The 26039-nt window shown below is 40.2% G+C and overlaps 1 protein-coding gene across 4 annotated transcripts in view; it reads left to right on the plus strand.

Moving 5' to 3' along the window:
- The window catches only part of KITLG (KIT ligand), a 97484-nt gene that overhangs the window by 16952 nt on the left and 54493 nt on the right, over positions 1-26039 (plus strand). For all 4 annotated transcript variants that reach the window (XM_066368675.1, XM_066368673.1, XM_066368672.1 and 1 more), the window contains one exon: positions 17682-17795. In XM_066368675.1, the coding sequence (XP_066224772.1) occupies positions 17682-17795 (114 nt within the window). The remainder of the gene's footprint in view (positions 1-17681; positions 17796-26039) is intronic.

The following is a 26039-nucleotide window of genomic DNA, read 5'->3' on the forward strand; positions in this document are numbered from 1 at the left end:
TTATGCCCATATTACTCTGAAGAAGAGGTAGCCGATTTTATTGTTTAGTCAAAGTAGGAGCGGGTCTTGGTAACAAGGGATTCAGTTCTGAGTTTTGTTGTGTTGTGTTTTTTGCCTGCTGTAGTAGGGATGACAGATAGATAACACTCAACCAGTGTTTGGGGAAGAGATAAGATTAGCATTTAAAAGCTTAACCAGTGTCATCACTTCTGAACATGTCTGCCCTCAAGTGAAATCATATTCCTTGTGTGTTCCAGGGCCTAGTCAACATGAATAATTTTTTTTTCCTTTTTATGAATGGCTGCTGTAGACATTTTGACAGGTTGCGTCTCATTGGGGAAACGGAGAAATTTATAGTTGCATATTATACCGAATTCTAAATAAACTCTAGCATTATTGACTTCTCAGAGACTTCAGCTAAACTTACTGTAGAAAATATCTACCTTTAAAAAATATATATATGCCCCTGTTGGATCAACAAAAGAGAAAGTGAGTCTGTGTTATACTCACCTAGTTCCTTTAGAAAGGGAGCTCTGGGGTTTTTAAAGGCGGGGTCAGTATATTGGCTTTTTGTCATACTTTCCACTGATTGTTTATTAAAAATTGTTTATTGATCACTTACTACCAGCAAAGTACTGCCTAGAGGCTAGAGATACAATAGTGAGCAAAAACAGTTACATTGTTCCTTTTCTTCATGGAGTTTACAGTCTAACCCTGTTTTTATATACTGATTTTCCATTTTCATGAAGCTAGAGAAGTATTTGAAGGTAGAAAGAAAATGGTTACAAGTTCAAACTGAGAAGCATTTAGTTAATGCTGTATTTTGGATAATTAAGAGACTATTGTAACATTATACTTTTCATCATTAGGATTTTGCAGTTATTGGACCCAAGATAGAAGTATGACTATGGTTGGTGCCCAAATGATGACAAAACTCTTACGTTTATCTTTCATTCACTCATTTAAATAGTACTTCTGAGAGGTGTCTCTGTGCTTGGCACTACTCTGTGAGCAAAACAGGGAGGAACTGAAAGAACCTGTCTTATGGCACTCAAACTCGAGCACAGGAGACCCAGAATAAGCAAACCCGGTGGGTGATACTGCAATGCTGTCGTGTGAACGCGGACACCCTCTGCTGGGGATTGGATCCTGCAGTACCCAGGCTGACCTGTGCCCCATTTTATAAACTGAGTATATTCACTTTTTAAACAATTTAGAACTTGCAACCACCAGGGTTTGCACTACACAAAAGAGAATTTGACCCTGAGGAGCATTTTTGTGAGTGTTTTAGTAGCAGTTTTCAATGCCTGCAACCCACTGATGTGAAGGAGCACGTGCTATGAGTTCAAAATGCTAGAGCAAAGAACTATGGACAAAAATAATAGAATCCTTGCCCTCACACCATTTATATTCTTGTCAGAGGGTACAAGTGATTAAGGAGTAAACTAATGGGGCTATGAAGATAATTTCTGATGCATATTTTGTTTCTGTTGAAATAAAACAGTGATATGAGTGTTGAAGCTACTTAGGTTGCCTGGGAAAGTTGCTCTGAGGAGGTGATATTGAACTGAATCCTGAATAAATACAAGGACTTGCCTTTTGCAGAACCCAAGAAGGAAATAACTTGCAGCACCACGTGCAAAGGGCTTAAAAGCAGAATACATTTTGGGTGCTGGAGGAGCAGGAAAGAGGCTGGTGCGGCTGGAATGTGGTGAGGAGAGGGGGCCTGGTAAGTGAGGAGCATGGAGGTGGGCAAATCTGTGCTGCTCACAGAAATCAGGGGCTATTTCATCGCTTCATATTCATTTTGAAAGAGCCCCTAATTTTTGTGAGCAGAATGTTCCTTACCACCTTGTAAGCCTTGGTTAGGAGTTCACACTTGATTGTAAATGTAATGCAAAGGCATTCAGAGATTTTAAGCAGACCGTGATGTTTTCTATTCCCAGAAGACCACACTATTATAAGAAAAAGCGAAGAAGGCCATTTCGAGGGTGCTCTCAGTCTTCCAGGCAGGAGTGATGGAGAGAAGGGAATTTTTGTAGAGATATTTTGCTGATAGAACTGATAGAACTTGACAGACTGGAGATGGAAACAGAGTAATGGAAAGAATCAAGGATGGTGCCCTGGTTTCCGGCTTAAACCACCATGCTTCCAGTTTGGAAATGCCATTACTGGGGGACAGTTGTTCTAGTTGTGGTTGAAAAGACATCAGTGATGATAACTGTAGTGGACATCTATGAAGGTGTGCTATTTTTGGCTCCTGTACCAAGTATCTTAGCACATAGCTCCATTTAGTCCTAAAGCATTTAGGCTGTAAGGTAGGTTCTGTGTCACACACATGTTCCCGGTGAGGGAACTAAAGCACAGGAAGATGAAGTAACTTTGCAGAGGAGCCTCCCACTCTACTGTTTCTCCATGCATGGGGTTAAACGCACTATTTTCTAAAGCTGTCTTGGGTTTATTGCTGAAGCTAAAGTTGACTTTTGAAACTCTGCAATTTAGGTTAACTTTCACCCATTGCCCAAACAACTGGGCCTCACTTTACACCAGGAGGAGCTGAGTCTGCCTGCTTTGGGGGCAGCTGATCCAATCCAAGCTCAGGTGGCAGTTTCACAACCTCTTTTTAATCACCTTCCTGTGCTGATCTTTAATCTATGGGAAGGCAGAACATTAGTGGGATTGGAACATTCACTGTTAGTATAGCTTTAAAATTCTGAAGTCTACATTGAAAGCCTTAGTAAGAATGAGAAAACAATAACTATAGCATTAACAAGTCATGTCATGATCTGTAATATGCCGTTCCTGTTATGTATGCTTTTATATAACTTGTCTTATATAAAGTCAAAAAAATGTGAACACCCCAAGAAAACTGAGGCTCAGAGAGTTTCTATAATTTGTTCAGGTAACAGCATGTAAGAGAAGGAACAATGATTTGCATCTAGGTCTCACTTTTGCTGATGTTGTTCTATTCTAAACATCATCTCTTTCATAACCAATGAACTTGTAATTTACTGTGCTTCAGGTAGTAGGTAGATTGTCAGAAGAACATATCCTGGGTGTGATTAAAGGTAACTGCTTTATGGTGCTTCAAGTGGTAGCATTGCACCAACATTCTCATGGATTGCCAATCAAACATTGCTCTTAAAAACATTTTTTAAATGTGGTTATTCTACAATTTGAATTTTGAAATAGGAATAAAAAATTCCTAGGTAAAGTTAGACTAATCTGGAAAATAAATGCTTAGTAACTTAAGTTCTTTTCTCCTAGTATTACTTAAGGTTTCATTGCAGAGAGTATAATCTACTCTAGCTAAACAAAAAGGGATATATTGAAATGCATTTGGCTTCTAAAACCACTGGGAGGGCTAGAACAGGCTGAGCTTCCAGAACACACCAGCACTAGAACCCTGTTAAGTTGTCACAGCCGGTGCAGGGAGCTCTTACTGCTGCTGACAGCGTGGTCCTGTGGCCCCCAACACTACCCAAGCCGGCAAAATGTGTGTCTAGCCTTCAACTTCTCATGTCAAGGTTTTCTCCCCATACCAAAAGCTGTGGGGTGGTGCCCAATTGGCGAATTCTAAGCCCATCTGGAGCTATAGCGACACAACATGCAAAGGAGTCCCAGAAATACAGGTGTTAGCTGTGCAGTTATGACACCGAAGGCTGTGCTGGGGGAGAGCTGGAATGGGAAGTGACAGAGCCAGTCCACAGGATCCAGCGCACAACTACACTGAACTTTTCTTTTTCCAGAGTTCTCTAAATCGAGAGCATCTGATATGCACCAAATGCCACCTTGTATATATGTACACCTTTCAGATCTTTTTGGTTGTGTGTTTTTCCTAATGAAACAGCACCCTTGAACTAGTACAGCCTAAATAGCCTATCTCAGACTTTAGAGACTACCTAAGAATTACATGAAGGGCTTGTTAAAAGTGCACATTCCTGAGTTACACCTTCAGAAAATTGGGTACCTCACGGTGCCCAGGAATCTGCATTCTGAGTACAGGGGTCCTTGAGCTATGACACAGTTCTGTTCCTATGATGGTGACATAACCTGAATTTTGGTGAATGTCAAAACATATCCTACCCGAACCTAACACAAATGTTAGGAACACTTGTGCTTTTAACAGTCTAAAATGGCGTAGGTAAGCATACTGGGGACACCAACTCCCTCTCTCACATGCTGTGTTACTGCATATTCTTCTGCCACGCACAACCAAACTAGATTGCCCATCTAGTTAGTAAGTATAACGTTAATGGTCTCAATTTTTTTGTTTATATGAAGTGAGTGTTGTAAACTCGAAATGTCATATGTCGAGACTGTCGTAACCTGAGGACCCCTGTAAATACCCCTGATAAATACCCTTTAATCTAAACGTCAGGCAGTCAACTCCCCTTGTTGCAGTCAGGGCACCTTCCGTGGAGGGAGGGGTGGGGCATTTCAACAGTTTATTCTGTCCTGGTGCGTCTGGCATACATGGCATAATTGGGAAAGCTTGTCTGTGACCTTTGCAAATTGGGCTCGTGAACTGATGTGATAAAAATAATGACCAAAGCTGTGGGCGTTTTTGAGCTCATGCCTTTAACACATTAGTTTTGATGTTATTTGGAGGCAGGTAAAGCAGAGTCCAAAGATTTCATTTATTTTGATGTAGCCAAAAACCCAGGCTGGGGGGGAAAAAAACTGTTGGAGATATCCTGAGTTGCTTCCTGACAATAAGTTTTCTTCGAATTTAAAGGCCGTATGAGACTATACTTGTTACACCCCCAGTAGCTGATCTGACAGGACATCTGAACGCATTTACTTAACAACTGTAGGGGAAAACACATGAGAAGTTCTAGGTGGTTCAGGCCTTCAGTCCAAATTCAACACATGGGATCAGATAGCAACAGGAGCCCAACACTTATTTTCCATCTCTCAGTTATGAGGAGATCAAAAGATTTGAGAGTCTGAAGAATTGCAGGGCATTTGATTTTCATGGGCTTACACTTTCAGATGTGAGTCACATAGTTGGAAGAGGATGAATTATGATTTATGTTTTTGTAGCTGTGTTTGGAAAGCTTATTCTGCTGGTTCAATTGTAAGAGCAACTATTTGACATAAGCACGAACTGTGCCATTCAGAAAGAGCCAGTGCTGGTGCACTGCTGAAGATCAGTGCGTGAATCTCAGAACTGTCATGAATTCTGTTTGCTGTGCTGCTAGAATTTGGCCAGTGTTGTGACCCTGTCTCTCTTATTTCTTTGAAAATATGTTCATATAGCCAAAAGACTTGGCAACAGATATGTACATCCAGGTTCTACAGTGAACCAGCATCCACCTGTATGCTAGACTTGTTTGGTTTGTTGCATGCTGTCACCCTCATGAAATTGATTAGAATTAGTCATCAACTGGCATCTCCCTAAAATACAGAGAATTATACTGTTAAGGGGGATTTTTTGCCCCCTTTACTTTTATTTAATTGCTAAAGACCCGTATTTATGAATAGCTAATGACCTATATATTACCGTTGTTTCTGATGAAATCATCTGTACTGCATTTGCTATCATGTTTGTCTCTATCAAAAATAATTGCAGAACGTGAACATCTAGGCTTTAGATTCCAGCCTGAAGTCGAAGTCATTTGTAGGGATTTTCATATGGTGACATGGTGGCAGAGCCTCTGAGCTCACCTGGCTGTCACTAACCACAGATGAGCCGTTCCTCATGAGCAGACAGGCTGTTTAAGAAAGAGGAAAGCTTAGTTGATCATTTTAGCCCTACTCTCTCAGAACTCTCTTCCTGTCTACAAAGACTGAAGTTAACATTCCAGCCCTTCCGGATATTACCTGCTGCCTTCTTTATTTTCTAGGCAAGCTGTCAGACCCTTGAAATTTCCCCATACTCATTTACGCTTGTGGTCCATCCTCTGTGATCTGACTCACTCAGTGGAACCTGTCCTCATCAAGTCAACTCCATTAGGTCCCCTTCAACAGCCATCAGGTTGACATCTTTTAGTGCTTGTTTTATTGATCATTCTCTCCATTTTGTACACTCTTTTCCATTGACCACAATATCTCACAATCTCGATTTTTATCTCCATTGTATTTGGCTAGTCATTGTCTCCTGGTGCAGATAAGTCTTCCTCCCCTTGATACGGTGCTATTCTTCAGGGGTTTTGGTGATAACTTCCAGTTGCCAGCTGCTACCTCTCCTCCTAAATGTCTTGGCTTAATGAATAGCACCACTTTTTCCTGTCACCCAAACTAGAACCTGGAAGTCATTTGAGATGCTTCCCCTTTTAACACCCTCTCCCTTTCTGTCAGTCACCCAAGTTCTTCTAGTCTACTTCCATATTCTGTTCAACTTGTCTCTTTCTCTCCATTCCCACTGCTGCTGGCAGAGCTGGGGGCCTCCTCACTTCCACTCTGGATGGCTTTCAGTGACCTCCTAACTGGTCTCCTGTCTCCCCTTCCATAGGCTTGTTGTCTCCCATCAGTCTCTCATTTATTCTGATGATAAAAACCTCTCAAAAATAAGTCAAATTTCGATTTACATCCCCCAACCCAGCTTGAAGTCCCCCAGGAGCTTTCCAGTGCCTTTGAGATAAAATCCGAGTCGGTGAGCAGAGCTGCCAGGGCCTCAGCGCGTTCCCTAGCCTCCTCTATTATTGCTTATTCCTTGAAACTCGTTTTTCAATGGTATCATCATCCAGAAGTTCAGTGAAAATGTGCCTTCACTACTTTGAGCACAGCTACTTCCTATCAGGGGTCTTCCTTCCGCTCCCTTTCATCTGGCTTCTTCCTACTTACAGAGGGAAAAGGTGTCCCCTTCTCCCAGGAGCTATCTCTCACCCCTTCCCTCAGTTTCCATCCCCAGCCCCCAAAGTCAGATTTATCTGTCCCTCCTGGGCCCTGCCCCTCTCACACTCTATCACCCTGCTGGGGTCCCTCGGAGTTGGAACTTTTGGAAGCCAAAGATAGCATCTTCTATGTCTGTATCTCATGTAGTTTAATTATCAGGTTCTTAGACGTGTTTGTTGATGAATAAGTAACTCTTTTTAAAAGTCTGCAAGGACTGGGTTTTGTATTTATCAGAAGGAAGAACTTATCGCTTTGTTGTTTGGGTGTCTCCCTTCCCTCTAGCTATGTGATGCTTTTTAAGCTACAGCAAAGTGTAACTTGATTTACCTGCACTGCTTGTTTACCCAGCATAGTAATAACTTGGCATTGTGGTTTCAATTAGAAACTGATTTAGATAAAAGGACCTATGTACCTTCCAAGGCATAGGCATTTGAAATGAAATTAAGTAGTTCATTAAATCTAAGTGAAATCAGTTTTACTTCTGACTGGCCCTGTAGTTTTACTTCAGTATTGTGTAGGTCTTCATTTAAACACAGCCTGGGGATTTTCTAGCAGAGTGGCCATGAGCAAGTTACTTCATCTCATTGAATCCCATTTTACTCACCAGGAAAATGGGGTAATAATATCCACATAGTGGATGGAAAGGTTATATGAAATAGAATCTGCCAACTGCTCATCCTATATGTGGCCCTTAGTGGGAGTCGGTATATACAAGTGGTTTTCCCTTTAAATAGTATTTTCCTTTGGAGTTAGGACTGACTGTCATAGGGTAATTTTTCCATAGATTGAATATCTTGAGATCCTTAAATTCTTTTACATTAAAACCATTATCCTTTTTATGTTAAGCATTTCCTTTCTAGGATGTTCAGTATTTGATATAAGAGCAAATCCACTACATATTTTAGTGATTATCCACATTTTAAAATACTTTTATTTAACTTCTTCATGAAAGGCTCTACTTGGAAAGAGGTCGAAGTTAGTGTACCAATCTGGATTTCAGGCTAGTTTGAGTTTCACTTAGCTATACTGTTTGCATCTGCTTTCCCGATAGCAGTAAAGTTTAAAAACAAACAGGTCTGCGAAGTGTCCTTTGGCCCCTTTGAGATTACTGGACAGTCACTACAGAAGAGTCTGTGTAGTATGATTGGGTATTTTCTCTTAGTGTTTAATGTAAATTAAAAAAAAAATTTAAACCTGAAGGACAAGCTCATATAGAATTAAATGGTTATTCACTGAACAAGAATCTTTTGTGGGTTTCCTTTAAGACTATTTTTGAAGGATCTGGTTTATATGAACTCAGAAGACCTGAACTCTGGACTGATTACTATACCTGTGTCTTGGTAATTTGCCTTCCTGGTTCTGGGTAGCCGGGCCAGTTGGCTCTCTTCCAAAGCACATTTGGAACTACGAGGCTACTGCCTGCTTCACTAGCTGGCATTCGAGATTAAAGAGAAGATGGATGTTGTTTTTGGCAGCTGCCGCTGATTTGTTCAGGGCAGTCTGAATACCATTTTGTAAGTCTTTGTATAGAGGAAATGAGCTACAGTGACAGTTCATTACATTTTGGACTATGAGGTATCTGTAAGGTGGACCCTAGAAAGGCATATTTTAAAATCGCTTCTCACAGTGGTAGAAAAGTTTGATCCCCCCCCCCCAAGTTTAGAAGTTTGGAATCTTTTGGTTTCTTGAACAGCATATGTTCCCCTGATGTTCTTGGACTGCACACATGTTCATTTCTACCAAAGGAAGAAGTCTGCAGAGTCACTTCTGTGTTTTAACACATGTCCAGATTGAGTAAATAGTTTGCTTTAGGGGCATCGCAGCTCCTTATCCTGGCATGTGGCTTTTTATTGTAAGGAAGGCTCTTAAGTTTAGGAAGAACTGATGATTCCACTGGGGTCTTCTGAGACAGATTCTCAACACAGGTGAGAGTTAGGTAAGTCCTTTGCCTTCCGGATCTCCAGCCTCATCTTCCTGTACCCCCCCTGCCCATACACCCCCCCCTCTTTAAAGTACTTTTCCAGTACTATCTGCCACTGTTCAAACCTCCCCAAAACAGACCTGCTATATCTGTCATTCACAACTGAGTGTGAAGTTTAGTCCCTATCGCTTCCCTCTGCCAGGACTGTTTCTGCTGCACAGTTCTAACAGTGCCTACAGATGTCTCATTAGTTTTTTCATCATGTAAATAATTTGAAGGCAAATTTCAGCAACAAAAAGGGTTCTCGGAATTTTGTGTGTCGTGGGGAGTACATGGGGGGACACTTCACAAACGTCTCTAAATAAAAATAAGATCTAGAACCGTCAAGAATAAGATTAGCTTAGTATATCTGCGCAATGAAAGGTTATCATGAAATGAAAGGTTATCACACAATGAGCGTGACCTACGGAGAAAAGTTGTACAAGGCTAAAACAAAGTAGCCAAAGTAGAATCCATGTGCAGAAGCAGAGAATGTTACGGAAAAAGACAGTGAGATGATTAAGATTACTACGTAAACCAAAAAGATACATTTTAGAGAAGTCACAAACACAGGGACATTTTGTTTCACCCTTTTATCTCCAATAGCGTGTGTGCACACACCCACAAGTTTAGACACCCCTATTCCTTTGATGGAGTTTCTAGAAGTTAAAGAGGAAGAGAAAGAAAACAGAGATAAATATATTGTTGATATATTGGAACACTTCACTTGATTGGAATTCACTGGTTCATTAACTGAAGCTACTGTACACACATAACTAAGGAATAAATTGAAAAATGCATCTGAACCCAAAATGAGAGTCAGAGTACCCATTCAGTAAAGGTCATAGCCTTTGTTCAGAGAGGATTAACTTTAAGTCCTTTCTTTGCACGGTTTTATGCAAACAGTTTGAGGCACTGTTTCCCAGCAATCTAAAACCCAGAAACATCCCAAGAAATAAATGCACAGCACCTGTCATTTGAAAAGTTTTGATTGAGTCCCATCAGCACTCCATGAATTGGGTGAGGGAAAAGTTATTCTCATTTGAAAGACTGATAAACCGCTGTTCAGCGGATTAACTGGCTTGTTTGCAGTCTCACGTTAAGGGGCTCAGAGGTTTTCTGGATGCAGGTTCTGTAGTCTGCCATCACACCACCGGCTTTCAAAAGCATGTTTTTCTTTTCTTTTTCTTTTTTTTTCTCCTTTCTTGCCCTTGGAAACCTTTGTTTAAACAAAATCTTACCCAGAAGCATGAACAAATAAAACAGAGCTGAGCTGCTTTGCTTGAAGCCGGGTCAGGGGCCCAGAATACCCACAGGGCAGTTTCTTTTTCTCACCAGGAACAGCTTGAGGAACCAGCAGCTACCCCGTTTATTCATTCAGAGAGTAAGTTTATTAAGCTCGTCTTTATTTTTCTATTGCTGCTGTAACAAACTATTACAAATTGAGTGAATCAAAACAATAGAAATTTATTAGAGTTTTGGAGCTTCAGAAGTCCAAAATGGTGCTTACAGAGCTAAAATTAAGGGATCAGTGGGACTTTTTTCCTTGCTGAAGGCTCGAAGGGTGACTGTTTCCTTGACCTTTCTCAGCTTGTAGGAGCCACTTGCATTCCTTGATGCTTGGCCCCTATTCTTTCTCTCCAGTGCCAGCAACAGCAAATCATGTCCTTCTGTCACATCGTTCTGACCCTCCCTCCATCATCGCATCTCTCTGGCCAGAGCCCTCAGAGGACCAGGCTGACTACAGTGGGCTTAGAGAACTCAGGAGAATTTCTCTATCACAAGGTCCCTTAATTTAATCACACCTGCAGAGTCCATTTTGCCATGTAAGGCAATTGAGCCATAAGTTCCCAGAATTAGGATGCGGCCATCCTTTTGCCATTATTCTGCCTGCCTTAAGCACCCAGGATGGGTCACGTGCTGTGTTCACCATCAAGACTATGGAGGCTAGAAATAGGCGTGTTTACAGGTAAACTGAGAAAGAAACCGACACTTAGATAAGCACAGTAACTTGGAGCTACTTGGAAGATGACAGGCACAACAATGTAACCGAGATATCCCCCCCCCCAGCTTTAATGAGGTACGATTGGCAAATAGAAATGATGTAGATAATTAAGATCTATAATGTGATGTTTTAATATATGCATATATTGTGAAACGATTACCACAGTTTAATTAACATACCATATCTATCACCTCACAGAAGTTACCTTGTTGTGTGTGTGTATGTGTGGGAGGTGTGGTGAGAACACTGGAGACCTGCTCTCTTAGCAGATTTCAACTACACAGTGCAGTATTATCAATTATTGTCACCCTGCTGTACATTAGGTCTCTAGAAATTATGCATCTTATATCTGAAAGTTTGTACACTTTGATCAGTATCTTCCTTGACTCCCTTCCCCCTGCCTCTGGTAATCACCATTCTATTCTGCTGCCTGTTTACTATGAGTTCAACTTTTTATTTTTTTTAATTTTAATTTTTTCGATTCCACATATAAGTGTGATCATGTGTTATTTAACTTTCTGTGTCTGGCTTATTTAGCCTTCTCTTTAGATGATGAACTTGACTCATCAAAGAAAAGCAAAGTTTAATATTTCTACCCACTGTTTAAGAAGTCATGGAAGTGTGTATGCTATATATTAGAAAGATTTCTGTATAGAATAATTAATACTGAAAAATCACTCTTCCATATAAAGAAAAAGGTTCCACATTTTATCTCTCTCCTGAGATTACTGACAAAAGTATTACTGCTGCCCTGCAGGGTTCTTAGTTGTGCATTTCTACCTTGACTGCTCCTCCTTCCAAATATTTACATATGCCTGAGTGTGTTGTTGAATTTTACAAAAGGTACATATACCTTACCCAGTAGCAAAGTATATACAAAATTAAACCATGGGTTTATTTAATACCTTTAAAATAAAATGCTTCAAGAAATATACGTTAATCTGAAATATTTGAGCGTATTAACAGATTTGACCAAATAGATTCATATGCAATGAGCAAAATCCTATCTTTACAGATGTTTGGATAGAACTGGTGCAAAAAATAATATTGATGCTGCCCTCTACTTGAGATCTAGATCTAACCCTGTCTTGCCTTCTTAACGATAGTGCTCAAGCCGTTCCCTCTCTTCTGACTCACATCACCAATTGCAGCCTCCTGGACCACCCCCAGAGGCATAGGACATCCTGGTATTTCCACTGTCTCATAGATACCACTCCACAATTCCTCACCAAGTGTCACCCCACTTTTTTCGTTTGTTAGTTTGCCTTCCTTTGAAGGACAGCTTTTTAAAAGACCTATCTATATTCCTGTTCATAATTACTTTATTATCTCTTACATTCACTCCAGACTAGCTTTATTCCCTTAACCACTTCAGTAAAAATGTTCTTGTTCATGTCACCAGTGATGTCTGTCATTATTCTGTTAAATCCAGTGATCAGTTCTCAGTCTTCATCTCACTCAACCTGTTGTATGTGACATAGTTTGATTTTAGGTAGTTTTTCTTTTTTCTTTACTAAGTGAGAGGCAGGGAGGCAGAAAGACAGACTCCCATATGTGCCCTGACTAGGATTCACCTGGCAAACTCCCTATGGGGCAATGCTCTGCCTGTCTGGGGCCACTGCTCTGTGCTTGGCAACTGAGCTATCTTAGCACCTGAGGCAGAGGCCATGGAGCTATCCTCAGCACCCATGGCCAACTCACTAGAACCATTCAAGTCATGGCTGTGGGAGGAGAAGAGAGAAAGCTCGGGAGAGAAGGGGAAGAGGTGGAGAAGCAGATAGTTGCTTCTCCTCTGCCCTGACTGAATCGAACCCAGAATTTTCACGGTGTTTTGATTTTTGATTTCTGTTTTCTACTTGACCTCCTTTTACTTTTTGACTTCTCTGTTGGGCTCCTTTGTGAGCCCAAAACAATCTCTTGCCAGAACTCTTAAGGTTAGAGCACCTTGTGACTCAGTCCTTGCTTCTTTTTTCTCCTTGTACTCAATCTGTTGATGATTTCAGTCAATCTTCTGCTTATAATTTGACTTATATATCAAAGGCTATCATACCGGTATATCCAGCCAACCTTCCTTCCTTAATCCAAATTCAAATATCCTGACTGGTATCATCAGTAGGCTATCTCAAAGACATTCAAACTCAGCACACTCAAAGCTCAACTGCTGATTTGTCCTCTAAACCTTCTCAATCTTCAGCCTTCTCCATATCAGTTGATAGTAATGCCACCCTTCCAGTTGATCAAGCCTGAATTATTGGGGTCACTCTTGTCTCTTTCAGATCACAGTCTAGCTATTGGGATAGCCTACTGGCTCAGCCTTGATGAGTCACCCAGAATCTGAGCATGCCTGGTCACTGCATTGCTTGGTCATCCCTTTCTTGCTTGGATTAGAGCAGTGATTTTCAATCCTGTGTGACACAGCAGACACACCGGTGTCTGCACAAAGATTTAAAATGTGCAAAAAGTCAGGAGCACTGACCTTTCCTTAGAGTGTCAAATTTAAAAAATGACAACAGCCGACTATAACCATAGCCATCTGGTGCGAATTGATCAAAATTATACCTATTTTTTTATTAGATGGGCAAAAAATATATTTTTAGGTGTGCCGCAGAATTTTAGTAATTAGTTTATGTGTGCCGTGAGATGAAAAAGGTTGAAAATCACTGGATTAGAGCAATAGCCCCTAATTGTCTCTTTGTTTCTACTTATGGCTAACCTAAAGGCTGTTCTCACCCCAGTAATCAAACCAATCTTTTTTTTAAAGACGTTATTATTTTAAGGTAGTTTTAGGTTCACAGCAGAATCGGGAGGAAGGTACAGAAATTTCTTATATGCCCCCTGCCCCCACGCACGGGCACGGCCTCCCTCTCAGTGTCCCCCACCGAAGCAATCCATCTGTTACATTGATGCACCCACGCTGACACATCTTAGTCACCCAGAGTTCATAGTTTGCATTCGCATTTACTTACTCTTGGTGGCGTGCATTCTGTGATTTTGGACAGATATATAATAACGTACCTACGATTATAGAATCATACAGAATACTTTTACTGCCCTAAGTACTCTCTGTGTTTTGCCTATTCATCTCTCCCCCTCCAGCCCCTGGCAACCTCTGATCCTTTTCCTGTTTCCATAATTTTGCCTTTTCCAGAAGGTCACTGTAGTTGGAATCATAGTATGTGGCCTGTTCAGATTGGCGTATCTCACGTAGTCCTGTGAATTTGCGTTTCCTCCACGTCCTTTCATGTGATAGCTCCTCTCTTCAGCACCGCGTAATAGTCCTTGTCTGAATGAACTACATTTGACTTCTCCATTCGCCTACTGCAGGACATCATGGTTGCTTCCAAGTTTGGGCAATTATGAATAAACTGATTAAAAAAAATCAGTGTTCAGGTTTTAGTGTGGACACACACGTTTTCCTCATCTTGGGGTAGATACCAAGGAGCATGATTACTGAGTCATATGGTATAAATATGTTTAGTTTTGTAAGAAACTGCCAGTTTTTTTCTTTTTTAACATGACAGAAGATTAATTTTTCTCTTGCACAGAGTTTACTTATACATGACTGGAAGGTCAGAGGAAAAGGCGGAAGCGGACACAGACAGGGTTGCACATGTTATTTTACATGACTGTGTCACAAGGTCATCTTTTTCTCAGTGACACACATTATATTTGGGGCTGGTAGTGGATTTTTATTAGCTTCCAAGTGATATTGAAGAAGAAAAGCAAGTAAATATTCTTTCAAAACAGTTTCTGAGGTTTAAAAAAATTTTTTAAATACTATCATCCTGTCTCTCCTCTGCTCAAAGTTCTTCCATGAATCTTTCCTTCATAGTAAATGTTAAACTTCTGAACAGTGGGGTACAAGAGGTTGTGTGATCTGTCTCTCCATTCTCTTGGATGTTGTCACCTTCTGTGTCCCCACCCCCGCCCTATTTACTCTTCCTGCTCCTTGAACAAAGCAGATTCCTTTAATAGACCTCAGGGCCTTTGCATCAGCTTTTCTGTCCCCAGTACTCTTCCCACAGTTACCTGCACAGGTCACTCCCTCAGCGCTATCCAAGCTTTGATAAAACATTGCCTTCCCAATGAGACACCCCCAGATATCACCCTGCTTAACATTTCAAGCTGTTTCCCCACATACTGCAGCTCTGGAAAGAAAGAGATGACAGTTCTGGGTCCTTTTCTCTAGATTCAGGGATGCCTGGGGATCGGACCCTCTCTATGATCCTCCTTGCTCTAAGAACTCGGCAATGCACAGGAGTATAGCTATACTTCAAGAGAATCCTGCTGAGGTTTCTAGGTAGCAGAACAAGTACCTGTCCATACTTTACTGTTGAGACTAATAGAGGTGGGAGGTATCTGTGATGGAGAATGAATGGAAGCTCATCACATGCTTCTGAAAGGGTTAGTCAACTACAAAGGTAGAAGCCCCCAAAGTGGTGCTGCCCACCCAATATCATCTGCCACTGCCATGCACGTCCCAAGAGTTCAGTGAGATGCAGCAATCAGGGACTGCCTGCCCCTGCCTGGAGTCATGAGGCCCCTGCTGTGCCGGTGCTGGGCATACTCTTTTGTTGCCCTCTGTATCCTTTTTTAAAGCTTAGTAGTATACTTGGTGCCAAGTAGAGCCTCTGATGCCCGTGAGTGTGATTGTCAACTTGAATCTAAGATCATTACTCCTAGAAGAGCAGAGTAGGCATTTTAATCCCAGTTTCCTTTACCTTGACCTAATTTTTTTTTCCATGTCACTCAACCCTTTTTTGACATTCTCTGTAATCTAGCTACCTACGTTTGTTGGTTATAATCTGCCTTCCCTCACTAGAAGATAAGCCTCATGAGGCCAGGGATTTTTGCCCCCTCCCCTTTTACTAAGTGGGACAGTGCCTGGCCCACACTAGGTGCTCAGTAAATATTTTCTGAATGAATGAGTGAGTGAACAAATGTTTTTTTAGTGTTTCTCACTGTCAGAAATAGGACACAGTGAAGAGAAGTTACAGAATTTTCTGTCTTTCTGTTTCTTAGAGCCTAGAATATGAATATGGTTATTAGTGAGATTGGCCATTTGCAGAGATCTTTTGGGAGGATTCTCAAGTCATATCATGAAAGAGAGGCTTGGAGAAATATATTTCAAAGGAGGGAGGTTAGATCTTAGTACTTATTAAGCAAAAGAAAGCTTGAGTTTAATCCATTATATTTGCATATATGAAGGAAGATTTTATTAGAGGAGATTTCATATGTTGGCATTGCCCAATAAGAAGAATTCCCCAAACAGGAATCACTTACACAATTTAGTCTTGAAAGAGTCCAAGGGAGATGGTGCTATGAAGAGTGTGACCACAGTGCTTGAAATAGCCTTACAAAAAATTAAGCAGGAGGACTGCTAAGATATCACAATAGTAAAACAATAAAAGGGTTTTACTTGTGTTCACAAGACCCTATTTTCTGTGTAGGTAGCGTTGTAGTCTTAGAAATTTTAGTACATGTTAATCATCATTTGGTGCAGTGTAATAGTGTAATATCTTGTTATTTTGCAGATATTGATTTAAAATAATCTAGCTTTACATACATGACTAGCTACATAAAATAGGAAAGATTTCTAGCCATGTGCAGACAGACTTTTGTATAATTTTTAAGATGTCACAGACAGATGTAACTCATAAAGGATCTCTTCACATCCTCAGGCCTTTGCTCATGCCCGTTATTTCTCCCCTGGAATTATCCTCCCTTCCTTGTCAACTTCTGCAAACACTTCCTTCTCCTCCAAACCCCAGCCAGGCATATTGTCTTTCTGGTTTTTCTTGGCGCCGTCTTCCGGCCACAGGTTCTCTCCCCCTTAAGGTTAATGGCTTCATTGTTTCCTCCTTTGTATTCCCAAATCATTTATCTCAAGGTGTGGGTGTTACTCATGTACTTGCCTCTGAGTTTGGAGGACATCTCTATTGCCTTTATTACTCTAGTGACTGGCGGAGTCCCTGTCTCATAATACGTGTTCAGTAAATAAGTATTCAGCTTGAAGTACTGGTCTATTTTTACCTTGGTCACTGATCCAGCAAAATATTTATTTAAGAGCTTTTTATATGCAAGGTGCTGCTGTATGATATGTTGTAAAGATAATGAAAATAAATTAGATCCCCAATTTCTTAAAAACTTAAAATATACTGTAATAAAAAACAAGTCACACATAAAAGTAACTAATACATGGTTTTAAACGTTATTTTCAAAGAGAGATGAGTGTTGTGTGTGTGAGTGTGAGATTACTTCATGCTGGGTTTCAAGAATATCTTCTATTGAGTAAGAAAATATTTTTCCATATTAAATAGCTAAAGAGCTGTGATTCAAAACTATGGTTCTTTTGATGTCTCACAAATTAAGTTAAATCCTATCCTAGATCTAAAAATGTATATTTCTCCCTCACTTTAACTTGGTGTGCTATTGTAGACTTCTGGATTAAAACATGGCTTAGGGTAATGCTGCTAGATACCAAACAGTCCACCTCTAAAGTACAGAAAGTTTCATTTGGTGCCTTAAGGTCTGAATTTAATGCCTTCCCTACTTTTTAGAAAACACCTTAAGTGACAAATTCTTTACATGTTGCTACAAGTTATTCCTAATTGCCATTAGAAATTGGCTGTAGAGAGCTTTTGACAAAAGTTAACAATAATGTCACTGAAATGAAAAATCCAAAACTACGTTGAACTGAGAATATTTTTAAAAGTTTGACTAGCATCGTTTGAATGATCAGCATTTAATTGTATTTAAGCCAAAAGCATTAAAAGGTAGATTGTATATTTCCCCATTAACACATAAGATGTTGATAGTTTAAATGATTACAGATGTTCACTGATAGTCACCAGCAGTTTTTCTCTTTTCATTTAGACTTGGATTATCACCTGCATTTATCTTCAACTGCTGCTCTTGAATCCTCTCGTCAAAACTACAGGGATCTGCAAGAACCGTGTGACTGATGATGTGAAAGACGTGACAAGATTGGTAAGTAAGGGATGCTCTCAGTAGCTGTGACTCTTTTCTTGTGCTTTTTGAAAAGAGCTCATTTATTCTAGCTCCAAATTGGTATTTTTCTAAGACAAGGAAGGATATCATTGCATTATCTGGAGGGTTTATAGAGAGAGCAGGTCGGATGATAGTTCAGGTCTTACAGAATCTGTTGGCCATGGCATACTGCTGCATTGACTGTTTCTTTGCTGGCCTTCCCAGCAATAGCTCATTCCCCATCCGCCCTTCAGAAGGTTCCTCAGCATGTTTTATTTCCCCTCACATGCCTTCCTACCTTTCTGTAACAAGCCTAACCACAGGAGCTCTGAGATGGCCACTTTCTCCCTTCCAACAGCTAGACCACCGTGTCGTATGGGGGCATATGTGTGCTTCCTCAGCAACATAATTGGAGGCGTGATCTGTTGCTCAAAGGTTGACCACATTCATCTCCATTGTTCACCACATTCATCTCCAATGTTCACCACATTGGAACTCTTCCCTCAGCAAAAGCCATTCCACACTGGTGCCCTGAGGCATTGCCAGCCGTGCCATGCTTCTCTTAAAATGCAGACCACAGAGACAGAGGGCATAGTACCAACATCTGGAATGCATTGTTCCCATCTCAGATGACCTGGGGGAAATTTTACATGCTCATTTGAGGTACAAAGTGTGAACAACATTTGAGAGACATGTTTGTAAGTTACTGGTTTAAAATACCCAACAACTCTTAGTTATTTGAATATTGTCTAGAGAGAACAGAGGTGATATGAGACTAAGAAAGAAATGAGGGTTGTTGTAACATGTAGAAAAGGAAGTCCATTTACTGAGATTTTTATCTTTCTTACTCTTGATATACTTTTCCCAGTTTATCTGTTTTAGGTTGGGTTCATAGTTGAACTGCAGAACAGAAGTTTAATGCTGTGGTCAGTCTTGCTAGCTTAGCCTCAGTGCAGAGTTAGGAATACACACCCACATCCACACCCACCCACACACCCACACACCCACCCACACACACACACATACACATACCCACCCACACACCACACATACACACACACACATACACATACCCACCCACACACCACACATACACACACACACACACACACACACACACACAATTTATGCAGATTCCTCAGGACACAGAAGGCACAGGTTTAAAAGTATTCTTTAATGCCGTCCCTGAAGATCAAGTTGCTTATTAGTTTGTGACCCAAGAAATTATATTAAAAAGAAAACATGTTTATATTCTAAATTTTGGATTAGTAGAAAACATTCATTTGAATATTTGTGGGATGACTGACGTTTAAGTTTAATTTAATGTTTTGTTTGATGTGTTCCACTGTGGTGAGAACTGTGATCACCTGTGGTGCTTCTTAAAATTGCAGGTGTCAGGGCCCGACTGCTTCAGTGGTTCTGAGGAAGGGCTCCGGGCATTGACATTGTTAGGACATTTCTGAAAGCAGGTTTAAAACTACTGCTCTAGATGCTCTGTTCTGTCAAACTTCAGAGACCAAAGTATCTTAACTTGGATTTAATCTCAGTTTTTTATTATGACTAGTTTTATCGATGTTGTTTAGGCATATATGGATGTTAGATTAATACAAGGATCCAATCTATGCTTAAAGTGGGTCACAACTTGGCAATTAGAGCTCTTGGGACTGCTGGGACTGCAGTGGATCTGAGAATGAGCTAGAGCGTCCTGCAGTGGTCCCAGGGAGCACCTTTCAAATATGAGGGCACTGAGTCATAGTGGGAGATGATGGTGTATCTGACCATAGGCCGAGCGTATCCCAGAGTAGCATGGTATATAAGAAAGATGACCTATCAGCGTTAATTTTTGCTAAGTGTAGAGGTGTACTACTTAACTGAGCACCACGTCCTGTGAAATGTCAATCAGTATTTTCAAGTGGCATAAGCAGGTATTCTAAACACTTTCCAAGGATTTCCATTCTTATTATTAACCACCCACTTATTTCCAATCTGTTTCCTATCCGTTGATATAATGGAAAATGGCTAGAAGCATGGAAGAGAAGGAAGTGCCCAGAAAGAGATGCTTATTCCTCTTGAGACTGAAATATAAGTCCTCACCCCAAGGATGACTGTGAAATCATTAAACTAAAAAGGAGTTATATCTCCCTTCTAGCAACTGACTCAGGGGAAAATTTTTTAATTTTAAGAGTTGATCTAGTAGAATTAGCATGTTTGCTTTGGATTATTGAAAAAAAAATGAAGTTAATAAAAAAAAAGAACTCAGAAGATCACTTCTAATTGAATAAAGACCTACATAATTCACCACCTGTATTTCATAGAGTGGGTAACAGAAAAACATAAAATACTCTTTTATCTCAAAGTGGGAGATAAGCCACCACAGGAACAACACATAAATGGTGCCATTTCAGAGATCTCATGGTGTGGAACATGGGACCCAACCTGCGTGAGTATTACGGTTAAAAGAATGGAGTTTTGGAATCAAGCAGACCTGAGTTTTAAATCTCAGTTCTTTGACCTTGGATAAGTAACTACCTTTCTAAATTTCAGTTCCTAGTTCCCAATTTTGTGGGTTAAATTTAATAAGAGGATGCATATATGATTTTTTACCCAGTTATTATCACATAAACTCTCTGTACCTCAGTTTACTCATCAGTATAGTCAATTAAATATACTTTACCTCATAGAGCGATTGCAAGGGTTAAATAACTTACTAGAACAGTGCTAGGAACATAGCAAGTGCCTGCTAGATACCAGCTGTTAGTGGTGATGGTAATGGTGTTTGTGGGATCCTAGGATACCTGAGCTGTAAGGGAATTTAGAGACATTATAGGTAAACTATTTTATAACTAAGGAAACTGAGACCCAAGTGCATGGAAGATGAGTTCCTGGTCCCGTTACTGGTGCTGAGTCTTCTAGAAGAGTGGTTTCTCAACTGGGCTCCTACAGCCCGTCCAGACGTTCTGCTTTTATTTATGTGTCTGGGTTTCCAAATAAGAAAAAGGAATCAAACTTATGAAAAACATTTGAAAGTGACTGCTTTAAACAATTGTTTGTGGGCTATCATTTGAGAACCTTCTCTTAGAGTCCTTATTAAAAGTACAGCTCACCCGACCAGGTGGTGGCACAGTGGAAAGAATGCCGGCTTGGGATGCTGTGGACCCAGGTTCGAAACCCCGAAGTCTCTGGCTTGAGTGCGGGCTCATCTGACTTTGAGTGTGGGGTTGCTGGCTTGAACATGGGATCATAGACATGACCCCATGGTCGCTGGCTTGAGCTCAAAGGTCACTGGCTTGAAGTCCAAGGTCGCTGGCTTAAACAAGGGGTCCCTGGCTTGGCTGGAGCACTCGGTCATGACACGTATGAGAAGCAATCAATGAACAACTAAAGTGCTGAAACTATCAGTTGATGCTTCTCATCTCTCTCCCTTCTTGTCTGCCCGGCTGTCTTGTCTCTCTCTCACACACACTTTTCTTTCTTTTTAAATACTGAGTCTTAACTTATGGAGATGGGGTAGAGGAACGTTAATGTTTTTGACTAGCATCCCAGGTGACAGTTACTTACATAGAAGTACCAGAAATGCTTAGGCCATATATCTATAATGTTGGGTTTTTTTTTTTTAATTTTTTACATTTAAGTTTAGTTGGGTGACATTGGTTAAGTAATATTGGATTTTTTTATGTTTGAAAAGAGGCTGTGTTCCTATGCTTAAACGAAAATTCATTAATTTCACAAATTCAAATAGCAACGTGAATGACTTTTGAGTTTTATGAATATGGATAATCACAGCCTTTCTCTAAGGAACAGGGGAGGCAAAACATCTTGACCTCAGGTTCATGGGCTTTTTTAACTCAGGTGAGTGACGTTGGACAAATAAATCCCTGCATTTTTCCCACATTCAATTTCTGGTTTTTAAAATGAGGAGCCAAGGACGTTGATCAAGAGTTCTTAACCTGGGAGCCAGAAACTTCAAACCCTTGTAAAGTGGAACTCCAGATGATCCCTCTGTGTGGTTTATGTGAATTTCTGAGGTGAGGGGCCTGGCATGCATCTGCTTCCCTCAGAAAGATAGCTACTGAAGTAGATAACTTTGGGGCAACCGTTGTTAGCTCTGAAGTTCTTGTAGTCCATAACAATACTTCCTCAGGTTACAGCTTTTGGATTAATTCAGTAATGGCTTAACTACAGGAGGTTATATAGAAAGAGAGAAATTTCCTTTGCGGGTATAGCCTTGGTAAGCTTTATTTGAGGGAAAGAAGGTGAGTTGCTAGTACATTTTTGCCTTGTGCTCACAGTAATTTCTTCAACTGAAATCATCCCCTTGCAGGCGCTGCCAGCTCTGCCTTTATACGAGGTGGCAACTGCACTTCACCCACAAAACTTACATTCGTTTGCTTGGGGTGATTCCCATGTCACTGAAGCACATACTTATAGCTTTCATTTTTTTTTTCCTTTTTAATTTCTTCTTGAACACTTTGTTCTTACCCCCTCCAGTCCCCATGGCTTTCATTTGAAATCCTTCTGGCATGTTTACTCAGCATGATAGTTCATCTATTTACAGAGCGTTTTGCTTTGTTTCTGAAAAATGTTGCAAGACTTGTTTTAAATGGCAAACTCAGACCTACCTAAAGAAAGGGTCAAGTATCTGGGAAGAGGATGAATCAAACTTTAAACCTTGTGTCTAGAGGACAGTTAGGCTGCAGCTTTTAGTGGCTGTGTTAATATAAGGAACCCAAATATTGAACTAGTTCAAATTAGTTTCCATTTTACCTCTTCCTTCTGTTGCCTTCATCTGGGGGAATTTAATTAAATGTGGCTTTGCTGCTTTTTAACAACCTTTTTATCTTTAAATATCTATCAAGTGGTTATTTGTCTTTCTCAAAATGCTCTCAGGCAGGTGGCTTTCCAGCCTGATCTTGCAAAGCTGAAATTATTCTGCCTTTTCCAGGTCAGGGTACAAATCAGTAGATACTAGAATTAAATCTTAGGAATTCATGGTTTTTATTGTATTTTAAGTGGTAGGTACTTATTTTATGTAGGTTATATTAATATTATATAACTCTTGGAGTTGAACATAATGGGAAATTAAAATACCCTCAGATAACAGATTTTTCACACTTTGAATGGACAGTTTGAATAATTCTGATTTTTTTTTTCAAATACAATTATTTTTTCAAATAGAATTACCACTGCATTAAAATGGAGGATTGAAATCTCTGAGTCTTGTTATTTCTGGGTGAATTTTAAGCTTTTCTAAGCATGCGTTCTCTTTAAAAGCAGAGGTCTCGTATATTGTTTGACCTTCAAGATAAATGATTTTGTAGTTGGAGTGTTTTTAAAGTTTATTTTTATTTGCAGTACTTAGCATTTTAATTTCTCCTGGGTTCAGGAGAAATGTCTTTCTCTAGGTAAACTAAATTACGTCTTTTAATATTCAAAGAAAGGACAGAAGTGTCCTAGAAATAATATTTGTGATGGCTGGCTATATAAGCATGTCAATCTTATCATGAAGAAAAAACTGTTTGTTCTCTTTTGATGGGATAGACAATTAGGTGCTATGACTGCTATTCCTTGACTTGCGAAGCAATAGTTCCTGTGTGATATCCAAGCACCACGTGAAGCACTTTGTGTGGATTCCTTTCTTCCTCATGATCCTAGGAGTCATTCTTTTAGCCCCTGTCTATTGGTTAGGAAGCTGACGGTGAGTAAGCTGACCATCCTCATTTGGAAATAGGAAACTGAATGGAGGTTTGAACCCATAACTATCTATCTCTGTCTCTGGGTCTGGAGCATAAGAACCCAGTTCATAATTTATGAGGTCTTAATTTAGATGTAAATGTCAACTGTAATTTAAGAATTATTATTGTAACCTATTGAATTTTTTTAAACTTTTTTTTTCTTAAGATACTTTCATTGATTGATTTTACAGAAAGAAGAGGGGGGCATAACAAGAAGTAGTTGCTTCACTCTAGCTGTTCATTGCTTGCTTGTTGTATGTGCCTTGACTCGGCAAGCCCAGGGTTTCCAACTGGTGACCTCAATGTTCCAGGTCAGTGCACTATCCACTGCACCACCGCAGGCCAGGCTAACCTATTGAATTTTATTTCTTAGGTAGTAGTGACTTGTTATGATTAGGAAGCAAACATATTCTAGAAAGTCAATTAGTGCACCTTAAATGAAGTCATAACGTGTGTCAAGGAAATAGAAAATATCCCAATATTGAACTGGTTCAAATTAGTTTCCATTTTACTTCTTTCTACCCTTGCCTTCATTTGTGATGAAGTTTTTCCTTCATCTGGGAGAATTTAATTAAATGGACTTGGCTGCTTTTTAACAACCTTTTTATCTTTAAATATCTATTAAGTGGTTTTTTGTCTTTCTCAAAATGCTTTAAGGCAGGTAGCTATCCCAGCCCGATCTTGCAAAGGTGAAATTGCTCTGCCTTTTCCAGGTCAGGGTACAAATCAGTAGAATGAAACTCAATCTCAGGGATTCATGGTTTTCCTGGTCTTGTGGAAATATTCTCTCTTCTGTTTGAAAGAAGGGTCAGCTAACTTTTTTCTGTATTCTTCACTGAGAAAAGGTGACCCAGCAAAGTCTAGTAAAGTTTTGTCATCTAATTTTTCTAACCATCAACTGAGCTATTATTAAAAACAAACAAAAAAAAACATAGATACCTTTGAAAAACAAAAGGTTAATTGACCTGGCTACTTAGAGTTTTAGTGACTATTAATGGGACATGACTTACAAGGAGAAAATTTTAAAAAGCAAAAAACTTTCTCCAGTGTTATTTCAGAAGACTGGAGCAACCAATGTACCATGAAGCTGTTGTACCTGAGTGAACGGTGATGTTTAATTACCAAAGTAGAGTTTGTTAGTTTTCCCTCCATAGCAGTGATCCTCCTCGGGATCTGAGGAGACTTTGGAAACTGTGGACTCTCTCCCAGAGAAGAGTCTCATGTGCACTTTTTGTGCACAGAGTCAGGGGAGTCATGAGTTACTACTACTGCATTTTGATTCTGACCTCGAACTTGGGAGAAACAACCGAGATAAATGTCTTGCCAAGGATGTCCAAGCAACCACTGATAGAATGAGATTGAAGGTTTGTACTGTGAGCTAGAGAGGGAGTTAAATAAATATTTCTCCTGAGTCCAGACACCTGCAGGGTGTGCCATGTAGCCAGTGTCTATCTGGCTGGCAAAGACGTTTTCTTGGCTGAGTCTCCAGCATTCTCGTATGCTACTCTCTTACAGCCCGCCCTCCCCCGGTGTCACCTAGTATGGCTAATTCTTCAGATGTCCAAAAAATAGATAGTAAAAGGGCCCACCTGGTAAAGTGAGCCCATCATCAAGTGACTTGTTTTTGCAGTTTTGTGCATTTTACGATCTGGTATAGTATTGACATCTTTGGACACCAAATAACAAAGTTTGTTGGGATAATTTGGGCTTTGGTAATATTTTCCATCAATTAGGTTCTACTTTATTTATTTTTGCCTTGAACTTATTTTACTAGATTTGTTTTAAATCCGTAGCCTTGGTTACTTAGCCATTTAACCTACCAACAGAATACTTCCCTGGAATCTAAACTGCATTGCTGCTTGTACAGCCTTCAGTCTCTGTGTAAATATTGAACGCACGTCCGGCACTTTCCCAGGAGGCTTCTAAACTGCTAACCTGCTTCCCGTCTCTGTTCTCTGCTTGCTCTAATCCACCTTTCCAGACTAATTTTCCTAAGTTTACTATCCCATTCCCTCTTAAACTAAGCATTCAGTGTAGCACTCCTGCCTACATGTGAAGTTAAATCAGACTGATTTGCAGTAGCTATCTAGTTCACTCTCTTCATTTTACAGACGGGAAGTAGAAGTTCCCCTGAGAGGAAGTGATGTGCCTAAGGCAGAACTTGCTGTCGGTTCTGGTGGCAGAACTGGTCCCACTGAAACTTCACTGCCTCCCATTGTGCCTGCATAGCCCACACTCAGGCCCCTCTCAGACCTGGCTGTCCTGGTCTATTTCCTACCTCCTTCTCTACAGAAGTTGGATTGTTCTGTCCCAGGTCTCCCAAAGGCACTGTGAGAAAGACTTATTCACATGCCATGCTGAAGCACTAAATATTTAAATGTGGCACTTAAGCCTTTTTTTTTCTTTTTCGGCAAGAAAGAGAGAGGGACAGTTAGGGATAGTCAGCCAGGAAGGGAGATAGGTGAGAAGCATCAATTCTTTGTGTGACACCTTCATTGTTCATTGATTGCTT

This window comes from Saccopteryx leptura, chromosome 2 (assembly GCF_036850995.1).
Source record: "Saccopteryx leptura isolate mSacLep1 chromosome 2, mSacLep1_pri_phased_curated, whole genome shotgun sequence".
NCBI classification, from domain to species: Eukaryota; Metazoa; Chordata; class Mammalia; order Chiroptera; family Emballonuridae; genus Saccopteryx; species Saccopteryx leptura.